Raw genomic sequence first — 12,895 nt, 5'->3', positions numbered from 1 at the left:
AAGACTGTTTATCTGTTGCCGGGGCAACAGCTGGCTCACAGCTCTGATGCGGCTCACCACTGAAGCAAACAGAAAAGATCTCGATGGGTGAGGCAAGGAACATTGTAAATGCAGAAAACAGTATTACTTGGCCACTAACCTGGTCACAACCCTGTCTGACTGCTGTGTCTGTTTATTCGAGAGTGGCAGATCCTGCTACAGTAAATAACCGTGCTGTTACTGTTTCAAGCTGAATAAAGCTGGTTTTGCTAAAGTACTGAGACTCAGCCTCATGTTTTGGGGTTGTAAGACAGGGACTTATAGCGCACCCATGATCTTTTAGGATTCGCTTCTGTGGCGCTTCACCACAGCGCTGTGAGTCTGCTGTTGCCCTGCCCCGGCAACGGACAAACAATTTTCCACAGACGCGGCAATCAGGCTTCGGGATGCACTTCAGCGTGACGTTCCCGTTGTGGGTCCCAAAACAGTTCAGAAACCTCACAATATGAAGAAGAAGAAAAGGTTGATTCGGCTTCTGATTGATAACTGTGCTGCCCACAACATGCTTCCGCATGTAGATAATGTTCGCGTTGAATTCCTCCTACCTAATTGCATAGCAGTGCTTCAGCCACTGGGTTTGGACATCATTCACACCCTGAAAGTGCATTATCGCAAGAAAATGCTGAGAAAAATTCTCATCAGCATAACTTGTAGACAGGAGGAGATTAAAATTAACAAGAAAGAAGCTATTGAAATGATTACAAACACCTGGACGCAAGTTAAAGAAAGCACTATAGCAACAAATAAAGAATCTCATTACAACAAAATAGCTTTAGGTCCCAGGCAGTTCGTTGTAACGGAATTTTACCTGTATTTAACTATATACGCTCCACTATACACTTAACATATTACGTAAGTCTCTGTTGATGGGCACACATTCATCTATTTGACAGCATGTGCAATTATACATGTTCCATATGGGCTCACAAACATCAGTAACAGTCTCATCATGATTAGTCACAATTGTACAATTAATCATGTGCCACTACCAATATTGAAAAGATTTCTGAACATATATTTCTTACAGAGATAAATGTGAGGGAAACTGTGAGATGAATGTTGTCTGTATGACAATCTCACAGTTCACCAATTATGATACTCTGTAGTTAAAAATAAAAAAATACATAAAAAGTTTACTAACGTGTTAGGTGGAAAATTGCATCACAGGCACTGATGTGGGACAGAAAGGCATTTCCAAGACCTTGACCACAATGGGCTCCTTTGACGAGACCAGCTATATCCACCACATTCAGAAAGGCTGGAATCTTGCTACAAAAAATAAAATATTAAACAATGTAAAGAACTTCTAATATTTAGTTAACCATTTGAAAAAACAAATATAATCATGTTTCAGTTCAGTGTTGCTACCTTTCAGTGATCATGGTTTTAACTTCAGTAAATGTTAGTTTTTATTAGACATAAACTAATCAGCTGCCCAAAGACTAAAATCAGTACATGTCTGCTTTTAAATTGCAATCATTCAGTCAGTTTATACATGGCTGATTTTTCTGTGCTGCTTTTATATTAAAAATAAGAGAAAAGTACATACTGCAATGCTGTCACATTACTAAATTGAAATCAAGGCAAGAAAATGTATATTCTGTGGCTATAAAGTGACATTCTATGATCAAATTTTGATCTGAACAAAGCATGCCTTGCCATCTCTATTTTTCTGTCATATGATACAGAGTATGTAAACTATTTTATTTTTATATTTAGGTAAGAGGGGCATTCAATAAATATATCTACCTCAGTAAGAAAGAAAAGAGTTTTTTTTTGTTTTATTTTTCAATATAGCTCCATACACTTGACATTAACCCCTTTTGAAAATGACCTTCAAACCAGGACATCACAGCTGCCTTGACGTCTTCATCACTTAAAAACTGCTGTCCATGGAGAGATTTCTTCAAAACTCGTAACAGGAAATAATCTGAGGGAGCCAGGTCAGGACCGTAGGGGGTGGTGGTTCAGCTGCTGGAAGCCACATTCTCTGATGGCAGCCTACGATGTACGTGACATGTGAACCGGAACATTATTGTGAAGAAGCTTACTTGATTTGCACAAGGACTCTGCTGACATCCTGTCTGTTGGAATGTTAGACTCGCACTGAGCCACAACTGTTCATGAGTAACCTTGAGACACGTCACAACACACCCAGACTTGGCTCAACATGCTTGCTACTTTCTTTCAAACTCAGATAGACAAATTATTGAATGCCACTCGTACTATGTTGCAGGTATGTTTAGTGTTATGGTGGCTTATATCATATTGATATTATATATTAGACTTTTCAAACTTCAGACCCATCACCAAGTTCACCTTTCTTTCTAAAATTCTGAAGAAGGTTATCTTTCTACAGCTGCAAACCCTTTTAAATGAAAATGTCATTTTTTAAGTATTACAGTCTGGTTTTAAGATGCACCACAGCACAGAATCTGCACTTTTAAGGGTTCTAAATGTTCTCCTATTAATAAGTGACTCTTGGGATAATGCTGCCTTGTTGCTGTTAGATCAAACTGCAGCATTTGATAAGAGTTGACCATGACATCCTTATCGCTCACCTTTAGTAGTATGTGGGTATACAAGGACCTGCTTTGGAATGGTTCAGGTCATACCTCACAGGCAGAAGTTTTTCAGTAAGGCTGAGCAATCTCTCCTCCTCCGTGGCCCCTATCACCTTTCGGGACTCTCAAGGATATACTCTAAGGCCTAATCTTTTTTACACTGTACATGTTGCCCTTAGGATCTATTTTAAAAAAAAACACAAAATTTCTTTCCATTGCTATGCAGATGATACACAGATATATCTTCTTTTAAAACAGAGCAAAACAAATTCTCCTAAAACTTTATTAGAATGTCTGTAAGACATTAAAATATGGATGTCACTAAATTTTCTTAGTTTAAATGACAAAAAAACAGAGATTGTGTGTTTTGGACCTTCAGATCTTAATTGTGCTCCTGCAATTAATCCTGACCTTTTGACAACCAGTAGATTCACTCAAAAATCACCTCTAAATAAGGGTTTTCAGTTTTAATGTCAGCCATCACGGGAGTCTATTTTTAAATGACTCTTTATCTGGCCCTTATCCTTCGATGAATTTGATAAGGGTAACATTACCAGGAGTTCAAGGCTCCCACCAGCAGGTCTAACAACCTTAGCAGCACATGCACAAAGGTCTCAATATGAGCAAACTAGCCACATGCAAAAATATTTGTGTTTACTTGTTTCGAAACAGAAAACAGCAATGCTCAACTAATGCATTCTCATGCTTCCCAAAGCAGAAATAATCTGTTCTAATGCTGTCTATGAATCATTAGCTCTAACTATATCTTTGGATAAGCATATTATCTATTTATCTATTCATTCCAAAAAAGGAAAGCACAGGCATTTCATTCACTCCTAATTTAATATACATATAGTTATTATATCCCAAAATCAGAATAAACATGACTAAATTAAGGTAGTATTGCTGTTCAGTAAACAAGAACTAAAGACAGCTTACTATACACTGCTTTGCAATAAACTTAAGTCTACAAGTTAGAGTTGTCACATTTCTTTACCTGGCAGGTTTGTGGTACTGACAGAGAAATTCCCATCTTTCATCTGGAATGGGAACTCTGCTCTCATTAGGGTTGATTGTGCAGAAGGGGAAATTTTCAGCATCAGCTTGGCTGCTTGTCAGAACATTGAAAAATGTTGATTTCCTAAAAAAAAATAGCAAAATTAATTTTACTTCAGTAGAAAGAAATTAAATAATTTTAAATCATAAAAAATGACATTTTGATAAGAGTATATTAATTTAAGCCTGACAACAACTCTGCTCACTACAAATTAGCTTTATAAAAATTTGAAAAATTATATCTGTAAGTTGAAAAAATGCTTAATATGATATAAGCAGGATTTTGCAAATATTTCATAGAAAACAGTTTTCTTAAGAAGTACTTTCTTTTTTGAACTTTGCTATATTGCCAGAACTCCTGGGGTAAAGTGAATAATGAAAAGCATAATCAATAAATCCATTCAAACAAACACCAGTAATATTGACTAATTCCTTATTGATGCTTAAGGACAAAAACAGAGCACACGTGACTTTATCATCGTTCAGGAACCGCCACCTCAGTTTGGGTAATGGCCCAGAGAGGTTGGTATCTGAGGACTTAATACCTGAATACTGAATGTACTATATAATAAATTGAGCTTTTTGATTGGTCAGTTTGGCTTTGGTAGCATGCTGGTAGCATGATGACACGATAATTTGGCGGATGCAAAGTTCAATTCCAGATTGTAACCATTTTTTTTTTTTATTTTTAAAAAAGGAGTTAAAACACAGCATGTCAAACAACAAGAAAGCAAATAACTTGCCGAGCAACACTGGGCCTCTAAATATTATCACCGAATATATATAATATAAATATGATATAAATATATATATTATAAATATGGTATAAATATATATCATCGAACACATCCGGCGCCGCCGAGAGTGGCAGCCTTCTCAGCAGCTCCGTGTATGACTGTATGTGTATGTGTACTTTTCTACTTTTATTTTTATTTATTGATCTGTGAATTTCCCATTGGGATTAATAAAGTATCTATCTATCTATCTATCTATCTATTAACGAGGTGTGACCTGAGCTTTCTTCAAAGATAGGGAGTATTCATGAGAAAACAAATTATATTTTCACTAAAGGTGTGTGATATTGACAAAAAAAACAACATCGCGATATTTTCTATGACTTTGTCAAGATCAATATGTGGATGATATTCTGCATCCCTCAAAAATGTGTTTTTTAAAAGTCTAATGTATTTTACTAACTCGTTCTTGTTAAGACGGGTGCACCAGCATATCAGGTACTGTATAAGGCAGTGTCATATTTGTCTTTGCATCAGTAAGCAGACACTTTTGCGCAAGTCACAAAACACACTCCTGTGGTGTCGTTCTCCCTTCCTACAGAAGTGGTTCATATTGTGTTAAGATGTGTGCCCAAGTAAGATTGCCAAAATCTACAGCGCATCTATGCATATATGTTGCTTAAATTTAAGGTTGCATTTGCAGTTATCCCTTGTAGTTCATGGGATTAGGTGTAAAGAACCTAGACGAATGCGAGAATCTTCAAATACGTTTGAGACCCTGATTACTGTATATGTTAAGTTTATTGCACTAAATAAAATGCAACAAGATTTCAGAAACATGAGCTAGAACGATCACTGAGCAAGCAAATGACTTGTGTAAGGTTGACCTTCAACACAAAGATGCGTGTTGTCTTTAAAATCTTTTAAAGCTCTTGAATGAACTGTAACTTTTTACAAAATGCACCTTACTTGTGGTGCAAACAAAAAAATTATTAATATTACAGGTACAAAAGAAGTCCAACACTAAGAACAAAACCATAAATGCTCACAAACAGTCCAGTTTTGCAGATGCAGGTGATGGCAATGTATTAATGGAATGAAATCCTCTGTGAACAGCTTCCTGAAAGATACACAAAGTTTTGCTATACCATGATGCTGATTTAAGGCAATATTTGTTGAAGTTGTAGAAGTGCTCCCCATTCCCCAGACAAAGACATTTTCCAACCCTGATGAAATCAAATGAACAAGCAGGCACTGGACAAGAACATAAATCTAGAGAAAATTTTAATCCAATGGGGGTAACCAATTGGGCAGTAAGGCATTGTAACAAAAAGACACCAGACGATTGACCTGACAACTTCTTATAGCTCCTTTTTAAAAGCAGCACCCTCATCTTGTTTCATACAGCAGCCCTTGTGGCAACCACTGAAGCTGCCCAATGACACAGTCCTCCTGGGGTTGCTGGGATTTGCAGTCCATTTAAGTAGCACTGCAACAACACTGTCTGCAGTTTTCTGCAATAGGTCGCAAAACTCGCAAAATAATTTCCATTTAATTATTGCTAGGCATGCGAACTGGCAGATCTGAGAATCACAAACCCATGAACCACAAGGGCCAACTGTATTTACTTTTATGATTATGTTCACAAACTAATAAAAGGTTGTGTCACATGTCATGACGTTATAATTGGATAGCAACAGATTCGTTCTGCTTCCTTTCAGGTTCATTCTCGTTCGAGTGCTCTCACTCTTTCTGTTTCATGCACACAGGTGTGATTTTGTTTTTCGCAAAGCGAGTGACTCAATAATGTTGTCTCACACGTCGTTCAAAGCAAAAAACTAAGATACTATGGTAAACAATATGCATCATACATCCCTAATTTTCACAGCGGGTAAAGTGAGCCCATCTACCATTGGTGGTAGTCAAAAAAGTGGACAGCAGGAGGAGTCTATGAAGTAGACATTAAGGGAACGCAATCGTGAGAGGAGCCATCAGGCCAGAAACTTTGAGATACACAAGGGTATCAAGAAGAGTCACAGGAGGAAAGCTGCAGGTACACATACAGCAAGATAGTTTGAGCCACGCAAAGTTATGCGGAAGAGGGCACAGGAAAAAACATTATCTTTCTGTTTATTCTATTTCTTGTCTTCATCAAGTAATCTCAGCAAGCTAACACGTTTCTAGCAACAGAAGACAAGGTGAACAGCTATATCCGATAAAAGAAGTGAAAGTATGCTGATAAACTTGAAAGTCATTAGCACTTGTGTCAATATATGTTTTATAAAAAAGGAACACATTTAACCAAGGAAGATATTAATAACAATGTTTCTCAAACACCTGTACAATGAACATTATTTTCAGAAACATGTCTATAATAGTTTTAGGCAGTTAAACTTAAAAAAAATAAAAACACAAGTTTTTGGTAATGTTACTATTTACTATGTTGGTAATTTACTATTCATATAAAATAATGTGGAAACTGGCTGAAAACGTATACATTTTGTTTTGTTCATAATTACTATAATGATGGCACTATACAGCATGCATACTGAAGTCTTCGTTTCATTGTTACACAGTGCTATGCTTTGACCTTTTGATATGGCTCTCTGTGATTTTTTTTTATTTCTAGTTGTTATGCTAAGGATTGAGGGGAGTAAATAAAAAGTCCTTGGAACAAAGACTATGTTTCATAATTGCACATATCTTCATAATGCTTTGTTTAATATTTATGTTTACTGTATAAGTTGATAGGACCAACTATGAATTATATAACCAAATACAGGTATATCTGTGTTACTACAGTATTGAGTTTAAGTAATCAGTTTGTAATTAATTAGAACTCACGGTGTACAATTTGTAAATATACTTACACAATAAAAAAATGAGAACAGCTCTGCTTTAGTTTAAGCTGGTACATTATTAATATTTTTTAAGTTCTTTTTTTTTTTGGTCAATAAAAGATTCCTTGTCTCTTCTGCCAAAACAAAATGTAGAGCATTTTCTTCCACAAGGACCACATTCATAAATAGTGTGATAGTATACATAAACATTCTGTTAGATTCAAAACATTTTATTATTAACTACATTTTACTGATTACATGTAAAACTGTTTTAAATTTAAAACCTAATATTGCCTGCAAGCTTCAAGACACATGGCACAATTGGATGACATTGATTAAACCGTTCCAAATAGTAAGTGAGAAGAATTTTAAGCTCTTGTCTCATTCTCTGACTTTCAACGATGGTAATTTGGCTTGTAAGTGAATAAAACAACGTGACTGTCAACTTATATAACACTAGTTGCTAGTGTCTAAAAATAAAAACAAAAGAGGAGCAGCTGTGAAGTAACTACTATATTCTTAATTACTATATTCCTTATAGTGAGGAAAGAAACAATTGAACAACACAGCACTACACTGGAAAAGAGTAAATAGTATCAATACGTATCAGGTATTTTATATGTTGCCTAACAACAAGCTAGCATGATTTAAGATGGCTGGTTTCTTTGAGGCATTCCTACCAAATACTTCTGTAAATAGTTTATGCTTCATAAATTCTTTCATTTTACACCAAATGTTGTAACTGTCTGTGATACCCTGCCATCCAACACATACTTGCTTTACTGCTGTTCTGATTTTATAGTGGTTTAACAATAATTTTGGTTTTCTATATATGCAGTCTTCAATATACAGACTTTATGAGCATCAAACAGTTGTGATATTACACACAAGGACACCTCAAAATACAGCAAGTGCATTTCAATATCTATTACAATTCACATTAAAATAATATCTAATGGGAATTTGAAATCTAAAACGATCTTTGGTACTTTTCTATTATCGTGACACACGGTTCAAAATCAGACATTCTACCCTTATCCAAATCCTAAACTTAACCTCACAAACCGGGCTATTTGACCCATGTATGAAAACAGTGAAAAATAAAATTCAGCAATGATTCCCAGAGCACATGGACACTGAAGCACTAGGAAGGCTTAGATCCCAAGGGATCATCCATCTGAACCCATAGCTGACTGCTTGTACAGTAATCCCTCCTCGATCGCGGGGGTTGCGTTCCAGAACCCCCTGCAAAAGGTGAAAATCCGCGAAGTAAAAACCATATGTTCATATGGTTATTTTTATATATTTAAAGCCCTTATAAACTCTCCCACACTATTATAAACATTTCCCGCACAATTATACAGCATAAACCCTTTGTATTCTCTTAGATATTACGTAAGATTCATTGAAATTATGTATGTAAACACACTGTTTATATACAGTAAAACCTAAATATTATTTTAAAGATATCGAGCGTCTCCGATATCACATATGTTACAGCCATTACGACAGACATGCCACCAGCAATAAATACGTACAATGCAAGAAAAAATGTATACAGTAAAATGTGTGTACAGTGATACTAAACTATGTACATGTAATAAGTACTGTACGTAGAAAATTAATTATGTTACTCACCAACAATGACACGACGACTTGTCTGATAACGATGAGTTTAATTTTACTGCACAACAAAGGAGAGCGTTACAGCTCTTCTAAAGGAGCCTCTTCAGGCGATTGTGTAGCACCGCCGTTGTTCTTCTTCTGGCAGTCTTCAATCCAAATCCCTAAAGCAGATTCCATCCTGACTATCGCCTTATTACCCTAAGTTCTTGTCTATAAGCCGGACTCATGTATTAGCCGGAGACCAAAAATCATACGAATTTTTAAAATAAAATCGTATCATAGATAAGCCGGACTCATGGATAAGCCGAACATACTATAACCTATAACTAATAGAAGGGAGGGAGGTCAGTGGTCTCACTCGCGCCCATTTAATTTCTTTAAGGGGGGAGAGAGTGTGAGATATTGCCGTCTCTCTCACTCCCCGCATGGCGCGGTTGGAGCGGCCGGAGCGCGTTCTTTCTGCTCTGGGCGTCGCCGAGTCAACACGAGCGCGTAGCGGTCATTTAAATTGTGATTTTATATGTAAGCATATTTAAATATATATCGCGGATTTCTGCGGACAATGGGTCTTTTAATTTCTGGTACATGCTTCCTCAGTTGGTTTGCCCAGTTGATTTCATACCAGGGACGCTATTGGCAGATGGCTGAGAAGCTAGATTGCTTACTTTTCTGTCAATCTTGCGCTGACTATCTGTGATCCTGACGTATGGGGATTGAGCAGGGGGGCTGTTTGCACACCTAGACGATACAGACGCTCGTCTAAAAATGCTGAAAGATTATCTTCACGTTGCTATCTTTTGTAAAGCTGATTCCTGAAAAGACATGCTGCACAGTGCTTCGCATACTTAAAAGCTCGAAGGGCACGTATTGATTTTTGACTGAAAAACAAACTCTGTCTCACTTTGTCTGCTCCTGACGGAGGGGGTGTGAGCTGCCGCCTTCAACAGCTTTGTGCCGCGGTGCTTCGCATACTTAAAAGCCAAACAGACATATTGATTTGTTTCTTCCTTTGAAGAGGAAGATATGTTTGCATTCTTTTAATTGTGAGACTGAACTGTCATCTGTCTTGTCATGGAGCACAGTTTAAACTTTTGAAAGAGACAAATGTTTGTTTGCAGTGTTTGAATAACGTTCCTGTCTCTCTACAACCTCCTGTGTTTCTGCGCAAATCTGTGACCCAAGCATGACAATATAAAAATAACCATATAAACATATGGTTTCTACTTCGCGGATATTCTTATTTCGCGGGTGGCTCTGGAACGCAACCCCCGCGATGGATGTATAAGCCGGATTTATGTATAAGCCGATATTCTATTTTTTCATTTTCACATCTTTTTTCCTTAGATAAGCCGCGGCTTATTGACAAGAACTTAGGGTACATCCACTTACAACTCGTTTTGTGCCCTGGTTAAAGGACACTGCGGCCATATATCTTATATTCTTTTCCTCCTTTTTAAATAAGAAAGAATCGTGGACTCATTGATGCCGTAATGGCGTCCTGCAGTGGTGTAGCTGTTCCCTTCCTTCAACATATCCAAAACTTTTACCTTTTCGGAAATCGTTAGCATCTTCCGTTGGCGCTTGGGCATGGCCCCTGAAGCAGTAGCAGGAGCACGTTGATGCTGAATGAACGAGATGAGACTTCCTGGTTAATGCAGCAGAATCGAATTCTGTGCTCCGTCGCTGAGCCAATCAGCACACAGGAACTTAACTGCATGCTCTGATTGGGTAGCTTCTCAGCCATCCACCAATAGCGTCCCTTGTATGAAATCAACTGGGCAAACCAATTGAGGAAGCATGTATCAGAAGTAAAAAGACCCATTTTCCGCAGAATCCCGCGAAGCAGCGAAAAATCCACGTTATATATTTAGATATGCTTACATATAAAATCCGCGATAGAGTGAAGCGCGATATAGCGAGGGATTACTGTATCTGTACTGTACTGTATCTGTGTCTGCTGTAGCTATGAAGTGTAAGGGTGTACTCACATTGGCAATTCGTTCAGTGTCCGAGCATATTTACCCGCATGTAACCAGCTAAAGTCTAGTTCGTTTGACTAGTGTGATCGCTCCATGCCGGGCCAACTGGTCCATGTCCTGGCCCACTTGGAAGAGGTGGGCTCGAGCATAGTTCAGTAGCATTCGGGAACAGTGTGATTACTAAACATGCCCAAGCACGGAAAACAGGCATGACATCAATGATCCGACAAGTCAGATGGTGCAATTCTCATTTCATTCAATATCTTCTGAGTTAAAAACAGGTTTTTATTCTCACCTTACACATGAATGTGAATTGTAGTTGGCAGGAAAAGCTGCAAATTTACCCTTAACATTATTTGCCACCATAAAAATCTTCTCGTACGTGCAGCACGATTAACAACAAATCGCTGCACTGCACACTCAATAAATATGTAAGAGGGTAGAGTGTCATCTGCCCTACACGATTCCAAAACAACCACAAAATAAGTAAAATCACTTTGACATGCATGCTGTCACTCCATGTTCAGATTTTGTTTTGGATTTACACAAAGTCGCAAGGTGATGAAGAAAGCATCCCTGGGCCCAGAATGTTAAGTGCAGTTTGAGTGTAGGCCAGCAGGGGAGTAGGTAGGGGGGATAATTATGCTTGGGCACGACACGGCACGGAGTAAACGTGCCTTATGTGTCACTGTGTACAGCAAAATGCTGAGGGAGCTCTAACATCTTGGGCATGAGACTTCCTGTGTGCTCTCTTATCATCTGCTTTCTGCAACACTTTGGTCTTATACCTCGAGAGACCTTTCATCACCTTCTATTTCTAGGCACTCCTGTCTGTGGTGACTAACTGCCAAGTGCTGGTGCTAATGCAAATAGCTTTGAGCATGGGCTTGCTGACATCCTTGGACAACATCTATGGTCTTCCTGAACTCCAGCAGACCTCTATAACTATATAGCAACTCTGCTTTATTTGTAATGCTTTAAGTTGTAATTGAGTAAATTATCCCTTCAGGATACTTTGAACATTTTTCTGCTCAGTTTAAAAGATAAAAATGCTCGTATGACTCCAAATTGTGTTTTGTGGGAAGAATTGTGTGCCCAATTTGGTGAATCAGTCCAGGTTAATACTGCAACGACGCTGGACAGGTTACATCAACCAGGGATGAGTCACCAAAAGAATGAGCTGGCATTACATCATCTAATAGCAGGAGTGCCTATAAAAACGGCAACTCTGCATAGTCGCACATGTTTTTCTAACTAGTGCAGCAAAAGGCCAACAGTCCTTTTAAGGATAGCGAACCACCTCAAAGAGCAGAAAATCCATCCATTGTGGCACTTGGCATCAACACTACCTTAAGGTTCTTGCATTACATTAGGTAGACTTTAGTTCTGAGTAGACTATTGTGGTAGCTATCGCAGATGCTCCCTGTTACTAACCCTTAGAATATCCTCTTTCTAATTAACAGGTCAAGTATTGGTATATCTGTGCCATCTTACAGTGAATGATGGGAGTGACAGTCTGAATTATTACATGATAGCAATCACAATTACAAGCATTTCCATGCAAGATTGAGTTGCCCGGAGACCGTACACAGTTACGTTAGGAAAATGGACGGATGGATGGTAGTGTACTGTTGATGCACAAGGAGGAGTTGGCTGGCTATTTTCACTGTTAAAAGTGCGGTGTGGATGTTTTTCCCTAGTGTCATGCAATGGAATATTTCATCCAACCTTCTGCATGTCAAACCTCTCCTGGACAGGTAACATAAAGGAAAGGATTAAATCAATTTCTAACGAATTCCGGCTTAGCCTACTAAGAAGCACTTACTGGCGAAGATAAAAGCAAACACTAACTAGCCAAGTTTGTTTCACATCTTACATACCCGACATTAGGCAAGCCAACGATCCCGATCTTCAAAGATGTGCCGAATCGTCCGATAAGGGGAGGCTGCTTGGGTGCTTCACCTTTCTTTGGAGGCATCTACAACGGCATAAAAAAGTTTATGAATAAAGTATGCATAAAATTCTAAAACAATCCCTAACTGCCAACCTGGAAACAA

General features: G+C 38.0%; 1 protein-coding gene across 2 annotated transcripts in view; it reads right to left on the bottom strand.

The window, feature by feature from the left end:
* ola1 (Obg-like ATPase 1) overlaps positions 1-12,895 on the bottom strand; it is a 296,977-nt gene that overhangs the window by 162,185 nt on the left and 121,897 nt on the right. For both annotated transcript variants that reach the window (XM_051930680.1, XM_028806276.2), the window contains exons 2-4: positions 12,719-12,816; positions 3,601-3,744; positions 1,181-1,308 (exon numbers count right to left, since the gene is read on the bottom strand). In XM_051930680.1, the coding sequence (XP_051786640.1) occupies positions 1,181-1,308; positions 3,601-3,744; positions 12,719-12,816 (370 nt within the window). The remainder of the gene's footprint in view (positions 1-1,180; positions 1,309-3,600; positions 3,745-12,718; positions 12,817-12,895) is intronic.

This window comes from Erpetoichthys calabaricus, chromosome 8, assembly GCF_900747795.2.
Source record: "Erpetoichthys calabaricus chromosome 8, fErpCal1.3, whole genome shotgun sequence".
NCBI lineage: Eukaryota > Metazoa > Chordata > Cladistia > Polypteriformes > Polypteridae > Erpetoichthys > Erpetoichthys calabaricus.
Note: the sequence above shows the minus strand (reverse complement) of the source record. Positions and strands in the feature narration are given on the sequence as shown.